This window comes from Canis lupus, chromosome 33 (assembly GCF_003254725.2).
Source record: "Canis lupus dingo isolate Sandy chromosome 33, ASM325472v2, whole genome shotgun sequence".
NCBI lineage: Eukaryota > Metazoa > Chordata > Mammalia > Carnivora > Canidae > Canis > Canis lupus.
This window is the reverse complement of record NC_064275.1, coordinates 18,514,447-18,539,801: the sequence shown is the minus strand read 5'-3', so window position 1 is coordinate 18,539,801 and position 25,355 is coordinate 18,514,447. Positions and strand designations below refer to the sequence as shown.

General features: G+C 40.7%; 1 protein-coding gene across 5 annotated transcripts in view; it reads right to left on the bottom strand.

Moving 5' to 3' along the window:
• QTRT2 (queuine tRNA-ribosyltransferase accessory subunit 2) overlaps window positions 1–25,355 on the bottom strand; it is a 144,406-nt gene that overhangs the window by 117,685 nt on the left and 1,366 nt on the right. For 2 of the 5 annotated variants that reach the window (XR_004811744.2, XM_035710109.2), the window contains exons 3-10: window positions 21,188–21,408; window positions 20,358–20,413; window positions 18,534–18,610; window positions 16,741–16,953; window positions 10,758–10,957; window positions 7,983–8,134; window positions 5,306–5,423; window positions 3,963–4,181 (exon numbers count right to left, since the gene is read on the bottom strand). Coding sequence is in view for 4 of the 5 variants with exons in the window: in XM_035710109.2 (XP_035566002.1) it covers window positions 3,963–4,181; window positions 5,306–5,423; window positions 7,983–8,134; window positions 10,758–10,957; window positions 16,741–16,953; window positions 18,534–18,610; window positions 20,358–20,413; window positions 21,188–21,387 (1,235 nt within the window). In the remaining variant the exon portion in view is untranslated. Of the gene's footprint in view, window positions 1–2,070; window positions 4,182–5,305; window positions 5,424–7,982; window positions 8,135–10,757; window positions 10,958–16,740; window positions 16,954–18,533; window positions 18,611–20,357; window positions 20,414–21,187; window positions 21,412–25,355 lie in introns of those variants that run through there. The other 3 variants (XM_035710110.2, XM_025477239.3, XM_025477242.3) reach the window with 3 other exon arrangements.

The window sequence follows — 25,355 nt, the reverse complement described above, 5'->3', positions numbered from 1 at the left end:
GAAAGAACCCACTGACTGCTGCCCTTCCTTCTCCAGGCCGAGCAATTCTCATCCATAAAATTGGCTGAAGAGGATGATGCATTCCTTCCCTTTGAGCAGCTTTAGAATGGTGCTGGGAGTTCTCTAGGGATCGTGCCATGGAGTTGGGACAGCATGGGGATCTCTTAATGTGGGGATCTGTAATCAGCTGCAGGAGCTAGAAACCAGAGGTGCTTTTTCTGTATGTTGTGATGAATCACTGAGAAAATTCCAAAAGCCAACGATGTCAGAAAGCTTTCCCTCCAAATTCTAAACCTGAGGCTGCAAACTTGGCACACCTGGGTATTGTTAAGTTTCTGAAAATCCAGATTTTGGGCTTCGCTGAGAGATGGGACGATAAGACAGCAATGGTTCCACGTCAGCAAGTGGTGAGAGGCGGGTAGCAGCTGTCCCATTTAGAGGAGGCACCTGCTCTCTGGCTTGACCATCTCTACCACTATAATGGTGACCATATAATTTGTCATCCAAACTAGGCCATTTTTGAAAGTAAAAGAGGGTGCTGTTGGTAATTATGCCTGGGTGCACAGACACAAATCAGGGCTATTAGGGACAATGAGGACGTATGGTTACCCTAATTCATGTTGCTTACGCTGGGCTTGCTTTTCTTTTTTGCCCACTGTTATTTGGGTTATGTGGTCATGAGTCAGGGACTCCCCTGAGAAAGAAGGAGAGAAAAGGTGTAAAATAAGGATGAGATCTCAAAGTTGAAAAAAAGGGAAAGGAATGAAAAAGAATATTAAAATGAATGCCAATTACACAAAACCTTCAGGTAAAGGCAGAGCCTTGCTGGTGGCTGGCTCAGCATGTAAGTTTGACCTTCCCGGCTCCCTGCCCTCCACAGCACTGTCAGTTTTAATAAGCTGTAATCCCATAGCTACGAGCGAGACTAATCAAACTGCAGAGAGCAGCCTGTTCCTAATCAGGAAGGCACAGGATAATCATTTAACTCTGTGGTTTCTCAGTGAGCTCCAAGCTGCCTCGACAGGGAAAAAAAAAAAAAAAATCCTGGATAAGATAGTTGCTTACACTCTAATCTTGACCTTTTGATGGTCTTTGTTTGAAATTTTTATGAAAATGCTTTAATTACGCAAGTCTTTGGCTCAAAAAATATTTTAGAAGAATCTTTTCCCTTTATTCCCAGAGAATAATAAAGTATCGCTCCCTCAAGGCATTTAGGGCACCTCCCACTGATTCCCTGAGTCCACTTGAACTGACTACAGACCTCAACCCTTTCACCACCACGCAGAGTGTGATTATAGTCCCCAGACTGGGGGTGGGAGAAACTGGGGGATGTGGGATGGCAACTCATGTTGAGCACCTAACAGGTGCCAGCAGGGAACTGTGGGCTACACATGCCAGGGCCAGCCATTCCCTGTTGGAGTGGGCGCCAGGCGGCAGAGCTGCAGTGAAGCTCCAGAAGCACCCCACACCTCAGGGTCACGTGGTGCTTATATCTTCTCCTCCCTTCTCTTAGCACCTTTCAACCCAGGGGCAAGTCACAAGAGGCTATTTAGTGCAATGGTTAACTGCAGAGTTTTAGTAGTTGCAGATGCAGCTAGCTAAAGTTTAGCTGACTAGTGGTAGGCCCTTAGGCAAACTACTCAGCCTTCCAGGAGTTCTGGTAGGCCCTCAGGCAGGCTCCTCAACCTTCCTGAAACTCAGTGCTTAACAAAGGAATAATAACAACACCTCACCTCATAACCACGCTCTGAGGGTCAATGAGATCTATATGGAAAATGTTTACTAAGGTGCCTGGTACATTAAAAATGCTCTCCATAGGTTATGGTTATTATTATTTTTATTATATGCTAACATGGCCTTAAGGCCCCTATTTCTATAATTTAGAGACACAGGTACATTGCTGAATCTCCTTGGGTTCTGCATTTAGTGTGAGTGCACTTAAAACAATGACCACAGATGAAATAAATGTAGGAAAAAATTCTCTTCCAATGGAGAACATTGTTAGTACCATGGAAATTTAATAGTTTGTTTAATAGACTCGCTACTATTTACAGGAAACAAGACAGTATATTTTTTTAATTAAAAATGTTTATTGGCTATCGACTTTAATAGGCTTACATTAAAGGAAAAAAAACATTTTTTTTTCAAATGTGCTAATAAGAAAAAGACCCATAAAAATGAACAATGTTGAGCAGAACATTGTTCAGTGTTTTGAACATAAATAAAACTCATAAATTTTATATGGATTCTGGGATATTAATACTCCTCCAACAATGGATTTAGCGTTGAACAGGAATATAAACATATGAACAAATCTAATCCAATTTATTTCAAAGCAAGCAGATCCTTGAGAGCAGAAACTCTTTCATAACTACCCTTGCCATTCGTGGAGGAGAGATTATAGGAATGTCATGGACATACCTAAACCATCAAGAAAAGAAAAACAGATAGATACCTAACACATAAAAATATAGCAACCCCATAATAATTAAAAACAATGTTCAGTAATCCCCACTGAAATGACCAGACAGAAAGACATAGCCTAAGAATGCAAAACAAATATATTACACGCTCCTAAAAAAAACAAAGGCATTTTTTTGGTTCTGTTGGTTGTTTTTACAAAAACTTATGTATGAAGTCTTACAGAAAACATGACAAACATAGAAAAGCCCAAAGAAAATAAGAATCACCTGTCACACTATCAACATGTGTGTCACTTCTTTGGTGAGAGCAGAAAAAATTCATAGAATCAGAGGTGATCCAGGAAGGTCTTCCCAGCCTCAGGATCTGCTGGTGCTAATTCACCAACCACTTCAAAATTCACAGGCCAAACCTCTTTCTAGGCTCTCAAATATCTCTACTGTTGCCTGATTCCTGGCACCACTGCATTTTTCACCAGGCCAACAGTGATCAGTAAACAAGGACACAAGGAGGCTACGACTAAAGTTTTTTATCCGCCCCGGCCCCCCGCCCCCCGCACATTACAGCTATACAGAATCTTGGAAGTTCATGTAGTCCTACCCACCATGCCTGTCCCTGTCTGTTCAGGAGGAAATCGGCACGGAGAGGTTAAGTGATTTGCCCGGGTGTCACAGCTGAGTAGAGCTGAAACCCAGTCTTCCAATTGCCAGGCCAGGGCTCCGTCCAAGTGAACACATGGTGAATGAATCTCCCCAAGTGATGGGGCTATAGTTATTATGTGCTTAGACTATTAATGAGCCTGAAGGGCAGACCACCATGGATCTGCACGACCGGACGAAAGCGTCTAGGCAAACTTGCAGCTCATAACAGGCAATTGGATGGGCTCTCGGGAGTCAAGTCACACACAGGTCATGTGGTCAAATGAAGGCCAACTGAACACAGGAACATCAAGTGAGCCCCATATTCCATGAAGATGCGAGTCTGGGTAAGTCACAAGAGCCTTTTCTGACTGACAGCAGCAGTGAGCAATTGGAAAGCAGAAGTGTCCAAGACAATCCTGAGAATATAAGGATTAAAACTAGGAAACTCTTAAATCAGCCAGGTTCCTTTTACAGTCAACAGCCATGTGTCTACAGAAGTCATGCTGCTCATGACCATTCATCTCTTTCCAAGCTCTAATCCAACTCAGCAAACCCACACAATCTCATCACCCCTGCTTCAAGGCTGTCTCTTCACAACTAAAGCTTTTGTCTTTGACTAAACAAATCTCCATTGACTATAAGAGTTAGCACTGAAATATTAAAGGTCATGGTTCAATTTTTTCTATCAGTGGGGGGTCACTTAAATCCTTAGAAGAAATCTCTTTTGCCTCATGTGGGCAGAGTCTGGTATAAACGTTCCTTATTTGAGCAGATGTTATTCTCAAATATAAATGATTAAAGCTAAGATCATCTCTTGTTCCCTTCTTCCCACATTACAACAGTGGGACAGGCTCAGTGTGAAGAGTCAGACTTGCGTATGCCAGGTCTCAAGATGCTTGCCTGCAGATGAGCTCTTTCAACTGTGCCAGTCTGTCGCTTTTTAGTGCTTCCCGGATGGAGTGGAAAAATCCAAAATAGTGCTCAAAGTTGTGCATCATAAGCAGGACCCCAGCCAACAGTTCGTTGGTCACCAGCAGATGGTGGATGTACGCACGAGTATGATTCTTACAGCAGTAACAGGAACACCCTCTCACAAGTGGATCAAAGTCCTCCTGGTACCTGAGAAAAGAAGTTTCAGTGATATTCCAGAAAATAGGGAATACGAGAAACCCACAGCCTAGGCTCTCTATTTATTCTGTGGGTACATAACCAATAATTAATAACATCACTGGCAAATGTGGCGCTGGTCACCTGCTTAGGATGACAGTGTGGTGAAAAGTTAACCTAGAGCACAAACGAGTCAGGAGATTCGGGAGTCTTCCCCTGACAGACATAACCTCCTGGACTGAGGCTTACACAAGAGCAGCAAGAGAGTCACGTGGTCACTCCCGCATGCTGAGCTTCGTTAGTCACACTGGAATGGCACACCATGGCAGTAAATGCTGTTCTGATGAATGACACACTTCTCCCACTCGCCACCAGAACTAGTATAGAAGACATGGTACAGCCTTCTACTTGCAGAGCTTTTCGTGATTTGCAAAGCACTTGGACATACACTGTCTCACTTAATCTCTGCAACCATCTTTGAAGACAGGCATTTTTATTGTCATTTCCCAATGAAGACTTACCTGGCGGGGGGGGGGGGGGGGGGGTCGAGAGGAAGGGCTCCAGAGCTACCGTGCCTAGGTATGATGCCCAGCTCACAACTCACTCGGGTGAGTCAAAAACACTCCAGCACAAAAGTGAGAATACCAAACTCACAGAAAATCCACTCAGTGGCTCACTAATAATTACTACTTTGGGCCAAATACAAAGTTACAAGATTTCTTACTTCATTCTTTACAGAGGAAAATATTTTATTAAGATTTATAACCTGTATATAACTAAGATAACTTAAATTCCTTAGAATTGAAACACTTTTTTATCTTGAAATCTTTATTTTGCTCTGACATTATTTAAAGTAATCGGAAAGAGTAAAAGACACCAGACAATGGATTTGGTCTAATCTTTCTGACAGTCCTTCTAAAACAACAGTTATCTAGCCTTGGTTTTCTGACAAGACAAAGTACACAAATTCATCTGCAGAAAAAAAGAGTTGCTGGAACTGAATTTAAGAAGGCCCAAATAATATTCAACTATAAATATTTTATGAAGTCATAAACTGAAAAGGGAACAGTTACATAAACTTTTAAAACAGACTGAAATTACAAAGTCAGATATCAAAATCTAAAAAAATTCCTTACTTTTTTTCCTTCAGATTAATTTCAAATGATGTCATTTCTTGGTTGCAACTGGTTGTTTTAATTTTCTTTGTCTGATCCACATATTTTATTTCTTCCTGTGTCCCATTTTGTTGTAATACTGGAGGACAAACGAATAAAAAGTCTTGAATGAGAATCAGATAAAGACTGGCTTTTGGGAGATTATTTTACATACATTTTATGCTCTTTGACCCTGTCATTCCACTCATAAGAATTTATCCTAAGGAAATGACACCAGAAAAGTAGTAATATGGACCAAGATGATCACTGACATATTCTCCATAATATCACGATTTGGGAGATTCAACAATGTCTAAGCAAATTATGGTTACAAGTACATAATATATAATCTTACTGTCAAGGAGTTTTTTTAAGAAAATAGTTGAGAGGGCAGCCCGGGTGGCTCAGCAGCTTAGCGTCGCCTTCAGTCCAAGATCTGATCCCGGAGACCCGGGATCGAGTACCATGTCAGGCTCCCTGCATGGAGCTTGCTTCTCCCTCTGCCTGTGTCTCTGCCTCTCTCTCTGTGTGTGTCTCTCATGAATAAATAAAATCTTAAAAAAAAAAAAAAAAAAACCACAGTTGAGAGTGTAAGAGTGTGTGTGTGTGTGTGTGTGTGTGTGTTTGAGAGACAAATAAATTTGTGTGTGTATATCGGAGTTATGCCTTATCATCATTACAGGCAAATTAATTGTGCTTTGGAACTGCTTATGTTCCAAATAGATTAAAAGAAGAATATGTTGTTGTTGTTTTTTTTTAAAAAAGAATATGGTTTTAATTTATGTATTCTATTTGGAGACCCTAGCCTCCAGGGAACTCAGATTATCCAGAACTAAATGGGGACTTGGGTTGTTCCCTTGAACTCTTTAAGAAAGAACACTTCTGATATATATGGGATACACCAATTACTATGCAAAGAGCCAGCTGTCTTGAACAGGGGCAAGTAGAGAAGTATTATTGGGAAGGAGTAATAACAAACTCAGGGTCGGCCCAAAGAGAATGGGCAGACAGTCCTAAGAAGGAATTTTGTCCTGATCAAAGGAAAAAGAGACGTGACCTGAGCATTGAGCACTGGGCTGTTTTAACTTTGCTGCCATGAATTTGCATGCTGACGTGGGAAACCACAATAATGCCCTGGCTTTTTGGAAAATCCTTGTCAGTAGGGGGAACTATATTGGTTCCTGTATTTGGCAACTTATTCTTTTGTAATTTTCACTTTGTAATTGGCAAAAGATTTTAATTTACCACATATATACACACAAATATGATTAACAATACTACTCTAATGGAAAATGTTCAAACTATTTCAGTTTTCCTAATCATGAAGAAAACAGCTTTCTCTAGCCAAAAAGGAATTTGTTTATTCCGGAGAACTCAATATCAGGTTGTTAAGTTTTAAATATTCACAGTACAGAATGACTAACAGTTATCCAAGTCCTTGTGGAAATAAGTAAGCTTATAAATGAACATTTATAGTGTTTGTGGTATGCTTTTTTATTCTTGTACATTATATTCTGGTCAATTTAAAGGACAGCAAAACTGACCTCCTATATATAAGAATCTGACCAATCTGATTTTGTTTCCAGAAGTAATTCAATTTAGATTGATGGTTAGGGGGCTTTACAAAAACTGTAACATCTTCTGGATGAAATTTTAATAACTTGTGGGGAATAAAATGAATCTTTAAGGAAGCCTCTGGCCCAAGTTATACGTAGGGCCGGCGGAATAAAGAGTTCCAAGGACAACAGGAAGCAGGAAAGGAAAGCACACCTGTGAAGGCCAGAGGGCAGACTGGGCGTGCAAATGTTCTCCAGAAAAACTGGCTAGATGCTCTAAGGGATCCCAGCCCAAAGCTCATATCCCAATTCTTTTCCTACTGTCAATTAAATGTCACACTTTGAGACTGATTTTCTTGACTTCGGAATAAGCAATACAAGAAAAGCAATATTAGCAGAGGAAAACACCTCTCCTACCTCTTTGTGAAATAAACAAACAAATAAATAAACGGCCCATAAAAGCAAAAGTAGGGCAGCCTGGGTGGCTCAGTGGTTTAACACTGCCTTCAGCCCAGGGCATGATCCTGGGGACCCGGGATCGAGTCCTGCGTCAGGCTCCCTGCATGGAGCTTGCTTCTCCCTCTGCCTGTGTCTCTGCCTCTCTCCCTCTGTGTGTGTGTGTGTGTCTCATGAATAAATAAGTAAAATCTTTAAAAAAAAAAAAAAAGCAAAAGTAACACTAGGATCAGAAGGGGTGAGACTCTCTGTATTTTGATAGCATGTGGTTTGCAAAAAGCAGGCAAGAGCTCTTTTGTGAAAAACTGAATTAACTTTTACTAAGTAGTTCAAAGGTGTTCTGTTCTTAGACTTGCATCACTATTCACTCTGAATGTTCTTTTTTCATATTGTTAATAGAAAGGGTTGTTTTTCTTGGTTCTGCTCACCATAAAATCACTTCCTAGTATTGATGAGCTACAGGTATAGCACTAAGTACCAGTGTTGTGTGCCGACATGCTAGAGCATAGACAACAAATAAACATGTAGTTTTATAAAAGGCTGGTGTTATAGTATGCACATATTTCTGGCTTGTGACTCAAGGCAATAATGAAACGGAAATAGAAGAAACTTGAAGATAACACCGAGACTAACTTCGGAAGACCTACGTGTCTCTTCAGGGTTCGGCTGGTAATCAAAGCTGAAAGTCAGGGCACATCCCCGCTCTGTCACTTGATAAGGGAAAAAACTCTCAAATATGTCCACTCCCCTTTCAATACACTCGAGCACCTCATCTGGCCGGCTGACTCCACAGATAAGCCTATACAAGAAAGAACAAGTAACAACAGTGACATGAGGACAATGCCAGGAACAGAAGCAAAGACTTTCCAGAGAGCATTAAAAGTAGTAATAATGAGGGTGCCTGGGTGGCTCAGTTGGCCAAGCTTCTGATTTTGGCTCAAGTCATGATCTCAGGATCCTGGGATCCAGCCCTGAGTTGGGCTCTATGCTCAGCGGGGAGTCTGCTTCTCCCTCTTCCCCGGTTTCCCTGCCCCTCCCCCTGTTCATGCTCTCTTTCTCTCAAATAAATAAATAAATAAAATATTTTTTAAAAAGCAGTAATAACAAAGCCCACCAATCACAGTTGCATGGCACATAACAGATAATAAGGTATGGTAGAAAGAACATGAGATTTTGGCAGCAGAGAGACCTGGGCTCTTATTGTGCTACTTTGGGAAGGTTTCTTAACCACTCTGGGTTTTAGTTTTCTAATCTTAGAAACAAGAGCAGTAATACAGACCTCAAAGATTTGTTGTGAAGATTAAGGAGATATTTGAAAAAGCAAACAGTGGAGTTTTGGGTCCCAAAGAGAAGTTCAACGTAGTTTCCTTTCCCCTCCCATTCCTTCTAAACAACCTCTAGTCTTCAACTGAACTTTATAGCCTATCTGTCACTACACAGATTTTTTTTGAGGGTACAAAGCTATATGTCAACTATATGTCAAATTTAAAAAAAAAATTTTTAAAAGAGTGCAAAGCTGTGTGCTTTATTTCCCCCTTCAAAACTTTCCATGTTTTAACTGTATTTTGCCTAGGAATTCTTTTTTATAATTGGTTCAAAGAAAGACATTTTTTTATCTACTGTAGTCTTCATAGATTCAGTTACAAAGCAACTCTAGCTCTCAGAATTTCAACTCTGCCCGTAAGATCTGAGACTACTTGGCTTTCTTTATTCTTCTTTTATTTTCTCCACTAATAAAAAGTCTGCATGGTGGAACGAGATGGTATTTTCAGAGGTAATAGGTAAGGCATTCTGGGAGTGATCATGCCACTCAACTAGGTTTTGCCACTGAAACAAGAAGGGGAGGTGCTCTAGATCAGGGCTGGCTGGCTGGCTGGCTGGCTGCTATTTTTTTTTTTTTTTATGTTTGTTTTTCTACCCATAGTCCCTTTTATGAACTGGCAGAGAAAAGCTTACAGACTCCCTGATTTCTAGGAGAAGTCCAAAAAAGGCTTATGTAATATTAAACAACCAGAACACTTAAATAGATGCCGGCTTTTCTGACTACAGTTTCCTTCAACTAATGTAATGTTTTAGAAGTCCTCTCCAACTGAAGCTGGCATTTCTGTGCACATAGAGAATGAAAACAATCCCAGCCCTCAAATCCAGTAACAGACATCTGTGAGTACTTAGCTCAAAGAAGTCCAGAAAATGACTAGAAACACTAGTGCTGAACTGTTATCTGCACCAGAACAAAATCAGCACAGGAAGGGGAGCAAAGGACACAGGAGAGCTAGGTCAAAACTGTGGACCAAGTGCTGCTGGAAGTAGCCTATTCTGACTGATGTTTACAGGGTTACATATGTACGTAAAAATTCATTAAACTTTACATAAGATTCATACATTTTATTGCAAGTTATACCTGGATTTTTTTTTAAGTGGTAAAATTGACATATACTATACAGCATCTAAACAGAGGGCATAAAGTAGCATTCTATAACCAAACTTCTTGATAGAGCTATACGAAAAAAGCAAGAATATTCATACCAAGTTGGATGAAAAACTAAGGATTGAAAACAAAAAAAGAAAAGGAAAAAAAGAAAAACGTGGGTAGTCTAATAAGACATCGGTGCATTCAGAACTTTGGGGTTTTGAGCTCTGAATCTTGCATATCATTTCTCTACACCAGTAAGTACATAGTGAATCTTGTGTATAAGGAAAGAACCGGTTCCGTCAATGTTGCCAGTCCTCTTGATTTCAAAAAGTGACTTAACTACCTGCCTCAAATCTAAGAACTTCCTCAACATCCTTTTTTTTTTTTTTTTTTTTTTTTTATTTTATTTATTTATGATAGGCACACAGTGAGAGAGAGAGGCAGAGACACAGGCAGAGGGAGAAGCAGGCTCCATGCACTGGGAGCCCGACATGGGATTCGATCCCGGGTCTCCAGGATCGCGCCCTGGGCCAAAGGCAGGCGCTAAACCGCTGCACCACCCAGGGATCCCCCTCAACATCCTTATTATTACTACTGCCCACCTTCACTTTGCTGGGCACCCCAGATCTGTCCTCAGCTTTCCTTGATTAAGGCTAGAGTTCCACATGACTTTACACCTGTTCCCAGGCACCATGTTAAAATGAATAAAGAATAAAATTGGCATTTGGCACAAAAATGAGGGGAAACAGTATAACACTTGCCCTCACTTATGAGGATCAAATAAACTAATTCACACAGCAATTGCACTCATCTATGTTGTGAAATCAAAGGCAGGACATCTGTGATGGAAACTCTCCCCTGAGTCTGCCTTAGCAGACTCTGCACAGAAAGGACATAATCAGATCATCAAAAGACATGCCCAGTGTAGAGACTCCACATAATACACAATCACCAGCACTCCTGCTCTGCAGCCCACAAGGTGTGGCCTGCATCCTAACTGAACACTAGCCTTGGCTTGTCCTCCGGCAGTTCTGCAGTGACCGATGACAGCAAGTACAGTCTAGTTTCCAAGGTTGCCGGATTCCCTTGAAAGCCATCCAGAAGGAAGCCACCTACGGGACGCTTGGCTGTCTCTCGTGCTGACCTCAGTCTCTCCTCCATCACATCTCCACCTTCAATCACTCCGATGACGGTACTTTTCTGAAGGACCTAAGGGAAGAAAGGACTGAATGCTTTTAACTGTTTCCAGTAGTAGAGACCTTTGTTTAAATGAACTTCACATGGCAGAGATCTCAGTGCAGCTGCTACAGTTGAAACATGAAAAGGGGATGGGGCTCTCTCCTCCCCGAGAACCTCTAGGGCTCCAAAAAACACAATTGAAAGCCACTCAGATAGGTGAGAAAAGACTGAGGAGAAACTGATCAACACGTGGAGTCATGTTTGAGCTTAGATTAAATTAAACACAGGCTGAGCAAGTATGAGAGGGAAAGGACAAAAGGATCAGTTTTCATTTGTTAGCCCTGCTTCAGGCAACCTCCAAGTCTCTGAGCTAGAGATAACTTTGTGGTTGAGATAACTGACTATCCATTTGGAAAAAAATAAATAAAACTACACTGCATACCACCCACAAAAATAAATCCCACATGGCTAATCTAAAACATACAAGAGTTACACAAGTATCAAAAAGATATATTCAAGTTTTTATAATCTTGGGGTAAGGAAGGCCTCCTTAAGCAAGCTAAAGCTTACCAGAAAAGGCTAACCTATTTGAGTACAAAACTTCTCTAGTGAAATATACTCTCAACAAAGGCAAAGGAGAGTTTGCTGCTTGTTGGAATAGACAAATACTTATACTATAGGAAACCTCCAAGAAATCTTCTAAGGAAATGACAACCCCATAGAAATCTGGGCAGATATGTGACTATAAACTTCAGAAAAATAAATGTGAATGCCCTGTACATATATGGAGAGCTAACTCAACCTCACCAGCAAGAAAACACAAACTGGAAGCAGTTAGATACCACTTTTGCACATTGCTTAGACAAAATAATTAAAAGATAGCAACGCCATAGAGGTAAAAGTGTTATAGAAATGACACATACTCTGGTAACTAAAAAGAGTAAAAATTAGTTCAGCTTCTAGGAAGGGCAGGTAGACAATACTTCTCAAAATGACAATGCTTTTATCTTTATGTCCTAAAATTCCACTTCTAAGAATCTCTCCTACAAATATATTCATTCATATGCATCAAGATATATTTACAAAATGTTTAGAATGATGAAAAACGGGAAAACAGACATCAATAAAGGCTTAAATGAATTATGATACATTCATAGTATGGCTTCCCATGCAGGTGTTTTCTTTTTTTTTTTTTTAAATGCAGTAGATATAGAAATATACGCATTGACAAGTTTTGAGAGATCACTGATTAAAAATAAACACATTTCTGAATGTGTTTGTGATCACATATCTGATCATATTCATGTAATGAAAACTCCATACAGTATGTATGTATGTAAAAACTATGTGTATGCAACTAAAAAGTAAGGCTTGCAAGGAAAAACGCAAATCAACAGTGGCTCTCTGGTAGGAGAGAGGAATGGGAAGGAAGCCTGGAATGTGAACAGGGAATCCCACTTCTCAATTTAAGCATGAGAGTCACAATCAGAAAGAATGCTTGGGCTGCTGTGTGGAGTATGATTTAGGAGTATGGCTAGAGGATATGTAGGAAGCAAGTTTAACATTTAACAGTTCAGGTGAGAGACAAAGAGGACGTGGGCTAAGGCAGTAGCAGTGGCAGAAGGGGAAAGCCCGGATCTGAAACTTCATCAAAAGGTATAATCAACAGGGGCGCCTGGGTGGCTCAGTAGGTTAAGTGTCTGCCTTCAGCTCAGGTCATGATTCTGGGGTCCTGGGATAGAGCCCCTTATCAGGCTCCCTGCTCAGCAGGGAGTCTGCTCCTCCCTCTCCCTGTGCCACTCCCCCATCCTGTGCTCTCTCTCTCTCCCCTGCTTGCTCACTCTCTCAAATAAATGAATAAAATCTTTTTAAAAGAGCAAAAAAAGGTACAATCAACAAACTTGACCAATTGGCCATGGAGAAGTTAAAAAGTCTAGGATGATTTCTGGCTCCTGTTTTGGAGGTCCGGAGAGACAATGGGAAGAGCAAAGACAGGGAATCCTAGGAAAATAGTGGAGGATGAGACAAGATAATCATTCTGTTTTGTGCATTCTGAGTTTGAGGTTATCAGCAGCTGAGTACACGGACCTAAAGTTATGGACATGTGTGATACAAATGTGACTACCCAGGCTAGAACAGCAGACACCTGGCACACTGCTGCCACTTCCCACGGCAGACAGGGCTGACAGATACTCTCTCCCTGCTGCACCCAGGCACAGCTCCAAGCACCTTGGGATGAAACCCCTTTGCCATCCTTGGCCTAGGAGATAGAGAAGAAAAGAAAGCCAACACTAGAACCTTGAGGAGCTTCAGTATTTAAGGGCATTCAGGATAGGAGGATCCAGTGAGTAAAAGAGGAAGAAATCATAGGAAAATGAAAAGATGTATGCAGACATACAAAGCAGGAAGTTTCATGGGCCTGCCCCTTTACATGACTGGCGCAGCCCTATCTATATGGGAAACCCCTTTTCACGGACTAAGAAGTATAATCATACAACTTACTATCTAAAATGGAACACATGTGCTCTCTCCACCAGCCATCCAAGATGCCAAAAGGAAAGAAGGCTAAGGGGAACAAGGTGGCCCCAGCTCCCGCTGTCATGAAGCAGGAGGCAAGGTGGTCGATCCTGTTTGAAGAAAAGCCTAAGAATTTTGGCATTCAACAGGAATCCAGTCCAACAGGGACCTCACCCGCTTTGTCAAATGGCCCCACTACATCCAGCTGCAGCGGCAAAGGGCTTTTCTCTATAAATGTCTGAAAATACCTCCTACAATTAACCAGTTCACCCAAGACCTTGGCCTGAGACTGCCAAACAGCTACTCAACTGCTTAGGCTGACCCACAAACACAACCAGAGACAAAGCAAGAGAAGTAAAGACTGTTGGCCTGGGCTGAGAATAAAGCTGCCAGCAAAGAGGATGTCCCCACTAACATGCCACCTGTCCTTCAAGCAGGGGTGAATATTGTCACCATCTTGGTGGAAAACAGAAATTCTCAGCTGGTAGTGATTGCACATGCTATGGATCCCACTGAGCTGGTTGTTTTTCCTGCATGTCCTATATCATAAGATGGGGGTTCCCTACTACATTATCAGGGGGAAGACTAGGCTGGGACATCTGATCCACAGGAAATCTGCACCACTGTTGCCTTCACACAGGTTAACTCGGAAGACAGTAGCTCGGGCAAAGCTGCTGGAAGCTATCAGAAACAATTACAATGACGGATATGATGAGATCTGCCGTCACTGGGTAGGCAACGTCCTGGGCCCAAAGTCAGTGGTTCACGTGGTCAACCTGAAAAAGGCAGAGGCTAAAGAACTGGCCACCAAATTGGATTAAGTGTGCGTTCTTGAGTTTTCTGTATATAAAAGTAATAAAAAGTTCTCTTTCAAAAAAAAAAAAGGGACACATTTAAGAGTAAAGGGAGACGGTACTAAATAATCATGTCAAGACAACAGCATAATCATAGGGATAGAAAGAGGGACCAACACACAGCAATAATGTGAAATGGTAAGGCTGATTAGCACGGAAGAGGGACCTGAGGCTCATCCGGCAGTTCTAATAATCATGCTGTCATACCCCCTGTCCTCCTTTCTACTCATGTAAACATTACTCATCCTCCAATGATAATTACTGGCGCGGAACAATTGCTGGTGAGTAACACTAACAATTAGGACCCACAGCAATGTCCCAATGTCCCCACGCTGAACTCTCACTGCAGATATTGAGAGTTCTATTCAGAATGACAACTAAGTTTCTTCTAATCATTTTATGTATACTAACTTAATTATCCAATTAAAATTTTTTTATTGGCACACTCAAGATAACAATGTTCCTCAACCTCAACATGCTTTGTCACCATTGCTCAGGATTACTCCACATAAATGATCTCAACATTGAATTCTCCCCTTCGGTCACACCTTCCCTTCTCTCACCAGCTCTGGTCTCTCCTAGTGACAGCATTCTTTCTGAGCTTCATTCACTCTGCTACCATGATCTCTGAGCTACTGGCACAGTTTCATCCTCCCCACCCCATTATAACCAGCACCATCAACAAGCATTTACTGAGGACTTACGTATGTAGGGTATTCTGCTATGTGATGGAGATACAAAATAAAGACACTCAAAAATGGAGTTTAAGGAAGTCACAATCTAATATAGACAAACACGTAAAGAAATCATTGCATTATGCTATAACTGGAGCTATAGTGCAGCCATATACAAATTAAAGGGATAGCAAAGGAAGAACAGAACTTCCTGGAAGGGTCAGAGACAGTTCCCTAGATCGATGAATGGAATGGGATGAGCCAATGTGGAGCAAGAGAAGGAATATGGCTGGAGATAAGAAAAGAAACAATCCAGACAGAAGTCCCTGTACAGCATCCGAAGGATGAAATAGGGTAACACCTCAGGGAACTGCAGGGAATTGCAATTGCAGGGAACTGCAACTCAGAGGGGCCAGGGTGTTAGCCACAGGAAACAGCAGTAAGCACTGGGCTGGAAGAGCATGCAGAGGCCAGGTCACAGCAGCCCATCCATGCCACATAAGAGTTGACAAAAAGAGTCATTAAATTCTCTTAGGGAAGTGGATATGGGCTCCTATTTGTGTTTTAAGAAGATCTCTCAGATAGCAGGGCTGAAGATGGATTGCATAGAAATGAGAAAAGACAGAGAGAATTATTTTAAAGGATAATTGTCTACATAAGAGATGAGGAGGTTATGCCTCAAGGTGGTGATAAGAAAGATGGGGAGGTGGGGCAGATCCTAGATATATTTAAGGAGATAGAATCAAGAAGGAGTAAACAATTGGATTTTAAATGGGTATTAAAAGGAGCCTTGAATGTGGAATTTAAGAAACAAAATAGATGAACATAGGGAAAGGGAGGGAAACATAAAATATGATGAAATCAGAGGGAGACAAAACATACGAGACTCTTAACTACAGGAAACAAACTGAGGGTTGCTGGAGAGGAGGTGGGTGGCAGAATGGGGTCACTGGGTAAAGGGCATTAAGGAGGGCATGGGATGAAATGAGCACTGGGTGCAACTGATAAATCACTAAACTCTACTCCTGAAACTACTAATACACCATATGTTACTTAATTGATTTTATTTTATTTTATTTTTATTTTTTTTACTTAATTGATTTTAAATAAAATTTTCTTTTAAAAAAAGAGCCTTGGGGATCCCTGGGTGGCACAGCGGTTTGGCGCCTGCCTTTGGCCCAGGGCGCGATCCTGGAGACCCGGGATCGAATCCCACATCGGGCTCCCGGTGCATGGAGCCTGCTTCTCCCTCTGCCTGTGTCTCTGCCTCTCTCTCTCTCACTGTGTGCCTATCATAAATAAATAAAAAAAATAAAAAATAAAAAAAGAGCCTTGAAAGACACAAATTTCTGGGCTGAAGAACATGGTGACTGCTATGAACAGAGACAGAAAGAAAAACAACAGGTCTGAGGAGATCAGATACTGAGTTTGGCTACCACTGAGTTCGAGGCGCACGTGAGGGATGCATTCTTAGAACCCAGCTGAAGTCCACTTGATGTAATTCTGAAGCTAAGCCAAGTGAGCTTGATTACCCATGTGATTTCAGAATTATTCACCAATTAAAACCAAGGGGAGGCTGCTCAGGGAAAACATCCAAAGTGGGGTGGAGAGCCTAAGGCAGAATCCTAGAGAGTCAGAATACTTACAGTTCAGGAAAAGAAAACAGGAGAGTAAAAGACGCGGGGAAGTGAGAAGCAGGAGGAGGAGCAGAGAAGGTGGTAGTATGAGAGCTTCAAACAGAAAGACGTGGTGGGTGGTGCAGCCTTACCTCTGACTCTTCCTGCAGCCGCAGACAATTATCCAGGAATAGAAGCGATCGATCAACAGACTTTCTGGCCCTTTTTATGGAAGCTGCTTCCTCGAAAGATGCCTCTCCATCTGAGAGACACTGGAACCAGTCTGGTTGAAGGGCCTGCTGAATTGCCATGAACTTGGAAGCAGTCATTTCTACTCGTCCCCCAATGCCCCAGACAGACACAGACTGCCATGAACAAAATGATTAGGAATCAGCAAGAGGAATATGCAAAGCAAAAGAGAATAATAAAATGATAAAGTAATACTGAATTTAATTCTTCTTTACAAACAGAGAGATGGTGGCAATTCATTATCTTGGACAGATTGGACTATATTCCAATTCTCCAAGGACCTTCTCTATAGCTCATAGAGACCCTTCAGTGGCTGCACAGCCAGCTTCCAAGCTAGCTCCAAGAATTCTCTGTTATACTTTTCCAGCCCAGTCTTCCATTCTCCGAGACCCCATTCCAACGCATGCTGTCCCTAAATACACCATACACTTTGATCTTTCTGTCTTCAATCACTGTTCCTTTTGGCTGAAATGCCCTTCCCTACTTCTCTGTCTGGTGAAATACCATGCATCTTTCAAGACAAAGTTCAAATATTATCTACTCTATTGTGCTCCAAAAACCTATCTGGGCATAATCCATCACTCACTCTTCCAAGCTCTTACAGCAATTTGTACTTAGTTCTTTTATAGAAATGATAGTACTTATAACTGTACCATTGTACATTGTCTGACTATAGAGTATCCCAATCTATGTTTGTGTCCCAAAAGCCTAATCTAGGTCCTCACACATTATTGAAGATTAATAAGTGTTTACTAGATTAAGTTAAATACAGATATAAAGAAGTCAGATACATACATAAGCATCTCTATATAATGTTCTTTCTTTGGGTACTCCTTCTTCTATATTATCTTTCTTCCCAGAAGAGATTGACAAGGACATAAATGGGGAACCCACAGACAGTCTTTATTCTGGCCTAAAGCTTAAGAACACTGTTCAAATGAATCCTTTCTCCCTTATAAATGGGGTAGATAACTGAGGTAAAAATATTTTCTTTCAGATTAAAACTACAAAATAAAAAGTTTAAAGCAGAAGAATAATTTAAAATACTTAGGTAAGATTAATAGATATCGTTGACATGAAAATGGGTGCAGGAAAAGTAGTTGCATTTGTAAAGCAGCAGCATACACCGAGGGCTTGCCAAAATGTAGTCCTCAGGGACAAGACCAATGTGCCATGTCTCAGGTGGAAACTTTTAATGAAATCTTTTTGATACTGTTCTTCACTAGCTAAAATCTCTGGCTGTGCACCCAGCTTTTCAAATTCTGTTCTAAAAGCAAGCAGTATTACACCGAGATTCTACTATATATAGTTATACATGTGATAACACTCATCAGCAACTTTCCTAGCGCTTCCTGAGGTTGTTAAAACTGCAAATAAAGCATGGCATAAAAAAATATTGCTTTCTACCATCATAGCAATTTCTTTTTTTGCCATGTACTTGACCCTCCTTCATCCCCAAATTTTTTGCAACAATGAAAATACTGAGGATATATTCCTTACCTTAACCTCATCTGCAGGTAGCCCTACTTTAATTCCTATAAACCACTCTATGTAGTGGGCTATTCATAAATAAGAAGGTATAAAGGGGTCAGGAATGCGCTAGCATCCAAGGCAGTGGGATTTAGCACTGGAGGGATGCAACAGGCTGACTTTCTGGGACAAAGCTGCAGCCCTGGACACCTTTCTGAGAAATCACCTTGTTTGTGACATAACCAGCTGGGCAGGGGCTGACCGGATCATGCAGGGAACAGTACAAGAGCGATTCAGGCATGCCTGTATAAACACACAAAAAAAGAACTCCTGAGAGCATTTATATTAACAATTATGCTGTGTTGTAACAGAGAGCAGTTTATATGTGTACTGCTGGATAAAGTCTCTCTAGACATGTTCAACTGTTCATACTCGATCTTAGAATTCTAAGAGGCCTTATCGACATGAATGAAGAGACCACCTTTAAAACCTACTCATCTGAAAAAAGGATTGAATGTTCATGTCTAAGGACTAATGAGTTGTTACAAAGGAATAGACAAAGGAATAGTATACATTAAAGTATGAAGTAGAATAAAAGTCTTTAGTGGCATCTTAACCCTACTTGATTTGAAGAAAAACTTAATATCAAGTATGTTTGTTGTAGGTACCATCCAAAGGAACTAGCGACTGGAAAAACAAAGTGATATGATCAAAAGGTAATCTTATTAATAATAAAACTATCCCATGTCATGGGACCTAGGAGCAGAATAAGGAAAGCTACAGCATACTGAAAATGGATCAAATTCTCTTTAAGTTTCATTGACTCAAGATGACAATTTCTTAGGTTCTTTAGTCAAAAATATAGTCATTAAAAAAAAAATCCCCAAAAAAAATGCTTACTAGACCATATGTGCTTAAACTTCCTATGCTACCCTACATTTTCATTAAAAAAAAAAAAAAAAAGGATTTCACTGACAAAAAAAGACCCAGAAAATAAAGCAAGCTAAAAAACAAAAACAAAAAACAATTCTGCAGTTCTCTACCTATTTTCCACCATTTCAATTTTTACAGTTATCTCTAGAAAGCTTTTGCAGCTATTGTCACCTAATTATATGCTTGTATACTTTAAAGCTGGTTTCAGTCCAAGGAAAACATTACATAAATTCCTCTACTTAAAAACAGGGCCTTGTGACTACCAACAAGCCATCATGCAATTTCCTTCAGAAGCAGAGGACTGAATAACCAATGGAAACAGAATTCTCATTCACTTAAGTAACTCTTAGATATTGGAAGAAAGCTCAGGAGAAAGTGGTCTACAGAAGAACGGATTCTCTAGGTGCCTCTGCTATGCTTTTCCTATAAACAAATGGACACATTCATCTGCATATAAAATCCTACTTCCAGAACAAAAGATAGTATTAACATACCAGAAGATAGCTATATATAAATAACTTCATCTTCTGCTTTATGTTTTAGGCTCAAACACAGCTAGACTGCTTTGGATCTTAGATATGTCCTATGCAGTTTCTTACCTCTAGGTCTTTGCTCTGTGCCTGGGATGTCTGTCCACACCTGTCCACCACCACCATTGTGCCTACCTCTCAACCTAAGTCCTACTTTTCCTTGACTCGGATAAGGGACCACTTCTTCCTCCTCTCTCAAGAATCCTTTCTTTTTATCGCTTCTCAGCCTTTTGGCTAAGATCAAGTGAAGAATCCTTTCTTTAGTCTGACCTCCTTCCACCATTACCCTACAGCAAGTAATGTGCTCCCCCTCTGGGTTCTCATGTACATGTACACACCCCTAATCCTACAAATGTGGTCACTATACCCTACTACAATTATTTCTTTATCCCAGACAGGCTCTGAGCTCTATTGGGGAGGCAAGAGTTCTACTCATCTTTAAATCTCCAATATGTGGTTCTTAGATGCCCAATAAACGCTCATTAAATTAATGAACAAGTAAATGTATGAATGAAAGATCAGTCAACAGCACCTCCACACTTCAAATTAATACATCATAAGGCAAACACAAATAATTCGAGTTTTACCTATAAACTTTCCAATTCCTTCCTTATATTCTGCTAAGACTTCATGGTGTTCTGCCCTGAAAGCAAAACAGAAAAATGCGTAAAAATGAATTGTTCTACACATACTGTCTGCGACAACTGACACCCACTTCTCTACACTCAAATGAGCTACGTGACGGTAAACATAGTCTTGTACAACGAAGTACGCCGGTATTCAAGAGTCCCAACTCACTAGGCTGTGTTCTTCAGCCAGAAAACAGGTCTTCAACTTACAAGTAGTTCTGTGAGAACAGAAACTGGCAAAGATCAAGTGCTTTCAAATGCCTGATCTTCTTCCTCCCTTCTACCCTTTAAAATCACTGTGATTAAGACTGTATCACAGAGTTATTTCATCATATAGCAGAGGTTCTCCAATTAAGCATAAAGTCAGTATGTACATTACATCAAATGATCTAACTCCATCAGTTTTGTTTTCATAAGGTAGTACCAAGTACGGGTGCAGATACAGAGAAAGGTGTGAGGCTGGTGTGTGCAGACAGCCTCTGGAGTCCAAGTTTAGTTCTCACAGAGCATTCCCTGCTCTGTCACCTCTGGGAGTGGTGGCAATGAGGGTCACCATGCTGACACAGTTGAATCAGAGGAACAGTGATGCAGCTCTGACATGCAGGTCTGGCCTGTGGCTTCCAGATTAGGGCCAGAGGCTGTCTGATAGTAGACATCTCCTAATTTCATTCTGAAAATCTATAAATGTTGTGCATATAATCAAAAAAGTCTTTCTTTTTACTGTACCTTATTAAGGTATCTAAGCTGCTGCCAGAGTTGATACTTAAATGATCGGATCTAACACTTACAACGAGGACAGTGTAAGCTGAGCCATGGCAGGAACCCCGTGGATAGTGTGCAGTGTCTGATGGGTCAGGTGTGGGGCAGAGCCGGTCTTGGTGTACAGAAGGCAGGCTGGAATGTCCATGGTGCGGTCCCCTGTTTTGCCCAGGTTTTTTATTTTTCCTAGGCGACAGCCATTAACTACCTTGGTAAGATTCAGCTTCATCCTAAGCGATTCCTCTAGGTCCTGCTAAGAAAACAACAGTAAACTCAGGAGTTACATGACATCTAAAGGCTAATTAAGCATTTTACAAAGAAAGTAAACGATTTACACGATGATAAATGACAACATGTTTATTACTACTTCCAGTGGATGATTGTTTTAGATATCAGGAAGAAGGAAATGGGAGAAGACACACAAGGGAATAAGACCCCTTCCCCCAAAGATCCAGAGCAAAAGGATGACATCAGCCACGTTAAAATTCAGTCATGCAATTTTTATGTGTGCTGATGAAAATCAAAGGAAGGACAAGAGTAGGGCTAATCTTTTTTTTTTTTTTTTAATATTTTATTTACTTATTCATGAGAGACAGAGAGAGAGAGAGAGAGAGAGAGAGAGAGGCAGAGACACAGGCAGAGGGAGAAGCAGGCTCCATGCAGGGAGCCCGACGTGGGACTTGATCCTGGGTCTCCAGGATCCCACCCTGGGCTGAAGGCAGTTCTAAACTGCTGAGCCACCGGGGCTGCCCCAGGACTAATCTTTGGCAAAAGAGTCTGTACTCTTTTGCCAAAAGCTAGCTTTCAGCCCTGAAAATGCATATAGAAGAAGGCTACATTCTTTAGGCCATACTGATTACTGATTTGATCCAATTTTCCTTTCTCTAATTGAGAGAATACTAGGCAACACAACAATTTCTCCTAATATGTTATTAAGCAAAGAAAGCGGGTTACAAAATGGTATCCTGGTGTTTATTAAACTATATGGAACAATATACATCAAAAGATATACAGAGATTTTCTAAGAAGTGAGGTTATTTTCCAATTGTTCTTATATGGTGTCCAAACAGAGGTGAGAAACCACATGAAACATACATGCAATTCATAAGCAATTTAGCATTACTTTTATCAGGGATCTTGGCAGACTAGACCCTAGTCCTTTTGTGTAGCAAGCCCTGGAGCTTGATCTTGTACATACACCTAGCACAGATCCACTCTCAGGGTCAGGCTCAAACAAAACAATCTCAAAGACTGAACTACAAAATCAGAATGCACATTATTTAATCTGAGAACCAAAAAAGGAAGGAGGACCAGTTATTGTATTCATGCCCTATGGGGTACTGCACAGGAATCTAAATGCCACACGATCATATTATCTGGAATAGGAAGGGTAAGTAATGATTACATATGTAAAGACAACTGAAAGGAAACTCACTGGTTCTCTAATATAACCAAACTCAGATTCCCCAAGGTTAGACACAGGGATTGTTCAAGAAGGAAGCAGCAGCTAAATCTGGAAGCCCAGATTCTTGGCTTCCAAGACTTAGCTTTCTCTTGGGGACTTCTTAGACCTATCCTTGTGGAAGGAAACAATGAACATGTTCTAGGAGTCCCCATATTTTAATAGAAAGAGCTTCAAATGTGATTGATCATTCATTCATTCAATTCTGAAAGCATATTCTATCTCCCCTTCTCACTCTTTCCTCAATTGAAGAAATAGCTTTCTTCATTCTTTTCCCCAAGTCCGTTATTTGCTCTAGAGACATGGGCCACCATGTTCTTAGATGCAGAGATGGATTCTCCTGTGATACAATGCACGAGGGTTTAACGCCCATATTTTTAAAGATAAAATTCAAAATCCTCAGCTTAGTATACTGAACTAGGTCAACTGGAGAGGAATATCCACTTGGCTTTCTCCACAGTGTAAGACTCTGATGCTATGTACTCACATCTGCTGTTTGGGGCTTCTCTCTCTCTCTCTCTATTTGAGAGAGAGAGCGTGCATGAGCACACATAAGCACAGGGAGAGTGAGAAGCTGGCTATCCTGCTGAGCAGGGAGTCGATGTCGGGCTCAATCCCAGGACCTTGGGATCATGACCTAAGCCGAAGGCCGACACTTAACTGACTGTGCCACACAGGCGCCCTTGTTTGGAGCTTCTTAAGAGTCCCATCCTAATGATGATAAATCAACATGTCACCAAAGAAAAAAGCAAACAAGGAAAAGTAGACAGCTGCATTTAAGAAAGAGTATTATAATAGATAAATTGCTATTGTCAGTGATTTTCTGTATCGTGAGAATGAATACAATTATCAGAAGGCATTTTCTAATGCTGGAAATCAACATTTAAAAAAAATAACAAGCAACTTTGCCCAGAGCTAGAAGAACCACACTTTTCTTTCCCCATTCACTGTTGAGTTTATGGTAATTTTTATAAGTGCACCCATTTTCTACGGCTCAAATACAGCAAGTTTTTATTACAGAGTAATGTAAGTATAAATACACATAAACATATATTCTCACACATGTTTTTTAAAACATGCTTTGGGAGGGATATAATCTAAACCAAGCAAATTTCTCAAGAAACAAACCAATAGTCTCCAAAATGTTAACTAATTTTTATTTCCCCTCATCATCACCCTTTCCCTTGTGGGTCACTCACTGTAGGTATCTTCTAAGATTTGTGGTATTATGATTTCTAAATATACATTCACACTTCACTTCCACAAATGGAATTTCTGGAAAAGTCTTAAGGAAAAACCATTAAAAAAAAACTATCTGGAAATGGTTCATGGAAAAAACTTTAATAAGCTGTCAGTGGACCTAGGTCTTCTCAAGGGCTAACAAAGATTACCCCCACCTCTGGTAGCATTGTACCTGTCCTAACATTTCTAGAGCCACACATTCCCCGCCCCACCTCTCCAGCATTCCCTCAGGAAAGAAGGGATCTCTAAATGTTTTTTATATGAATTCTCTAAAGACTGTCATGGCAGATGACTATAACATGCTAAGGGAAAAGAGCAAGCTTAGGTGAGCACATTTTTTTGTGAAAGAAAAACTGGATACGTATTTATAAACATGTGTACACCCATACACCACAATGCTTCTATATGCATAGAAAAATGTCTGGGGACGCCTGGGTGGCTCAGCGGTTGAGCATCTGCCTTGGGCTCAGTCATGATCCCGCAGTCCCAGGATCGAGTACCACGTCGGGCTCCCTGCATGGAGCCGGCTTCTCCCTCTGCCTGTGTCTCTGCCTCTCTCTCTCTTTGTGTCCCTCATGAATGAATAAAATCTTGAAAGAAGAAAAGAAAGAAAAGAAAGAAAGAAAGAAGTCTGAAGGATTTCTAAACAACATGGCGCCGAGTTGAGTTAGAAAGATACAGAAATGATGGACTTTAGAATTCTAGAAAACAGTAACAGAAGATAGAGAGTATTCTAAAATCCTTACACTATTTGGGAGGGGGAGAGGGATAATGAATCATGTCAAGTATTAAGTATGTGTGTCAAAAATTTTAAAAGAAGCTAAATAAATAAATAAATAAATAAATAAATAAATAAATAAAAGAAGCACTAAAAGATTAATAGCAATGCTTAATTTCTGATCCCATTGGTGAGGGATGGGGGATGATAAAAAAGAACTGGTTAATAGAATAAAAGGCAAGAAAAAGGAAAAGAAACCAAAAAAAGCACATCAAATAGAGAAAATACAAAATAAGATGGTAGAAGTCAAATATGTCAGTGATCACAATAGAAGTCAACAACTTTACATAATGACAATTAGTAACAACTAACATTTATTGGGCATTTACTGTCCTTTACATATTAACCCTGCTAAAATGCATCATTATATCAACTCCATAAGTGCATTTTAAGATTTTTTTTTTTAATTTATGATAGACATAGAGAAAGAGAGAGAGAAAGAGAGAGAGGCAGAGACCCAGGCAGAGGGAGAAGCAGGCCCCATGCAGGGAGCCTGACGTGGGACTCGATCCTGGGTCTCCAGGATCACACCCTGGGCCCAAGGCAGGTGCTAAACCACTGAGCCACCCAGGGATCCCCTGCCTAAGTGCATTTTAATATAAGAAAACTGAGGGTCATAGAGTCACCATCTGGGAAGTGTCAAGCCAGGACTCGAATCACAGAAGTCCAGCTTTAGAGGCTGACAGCCTCTTAGAAGCCCCATCTTGTCCATATA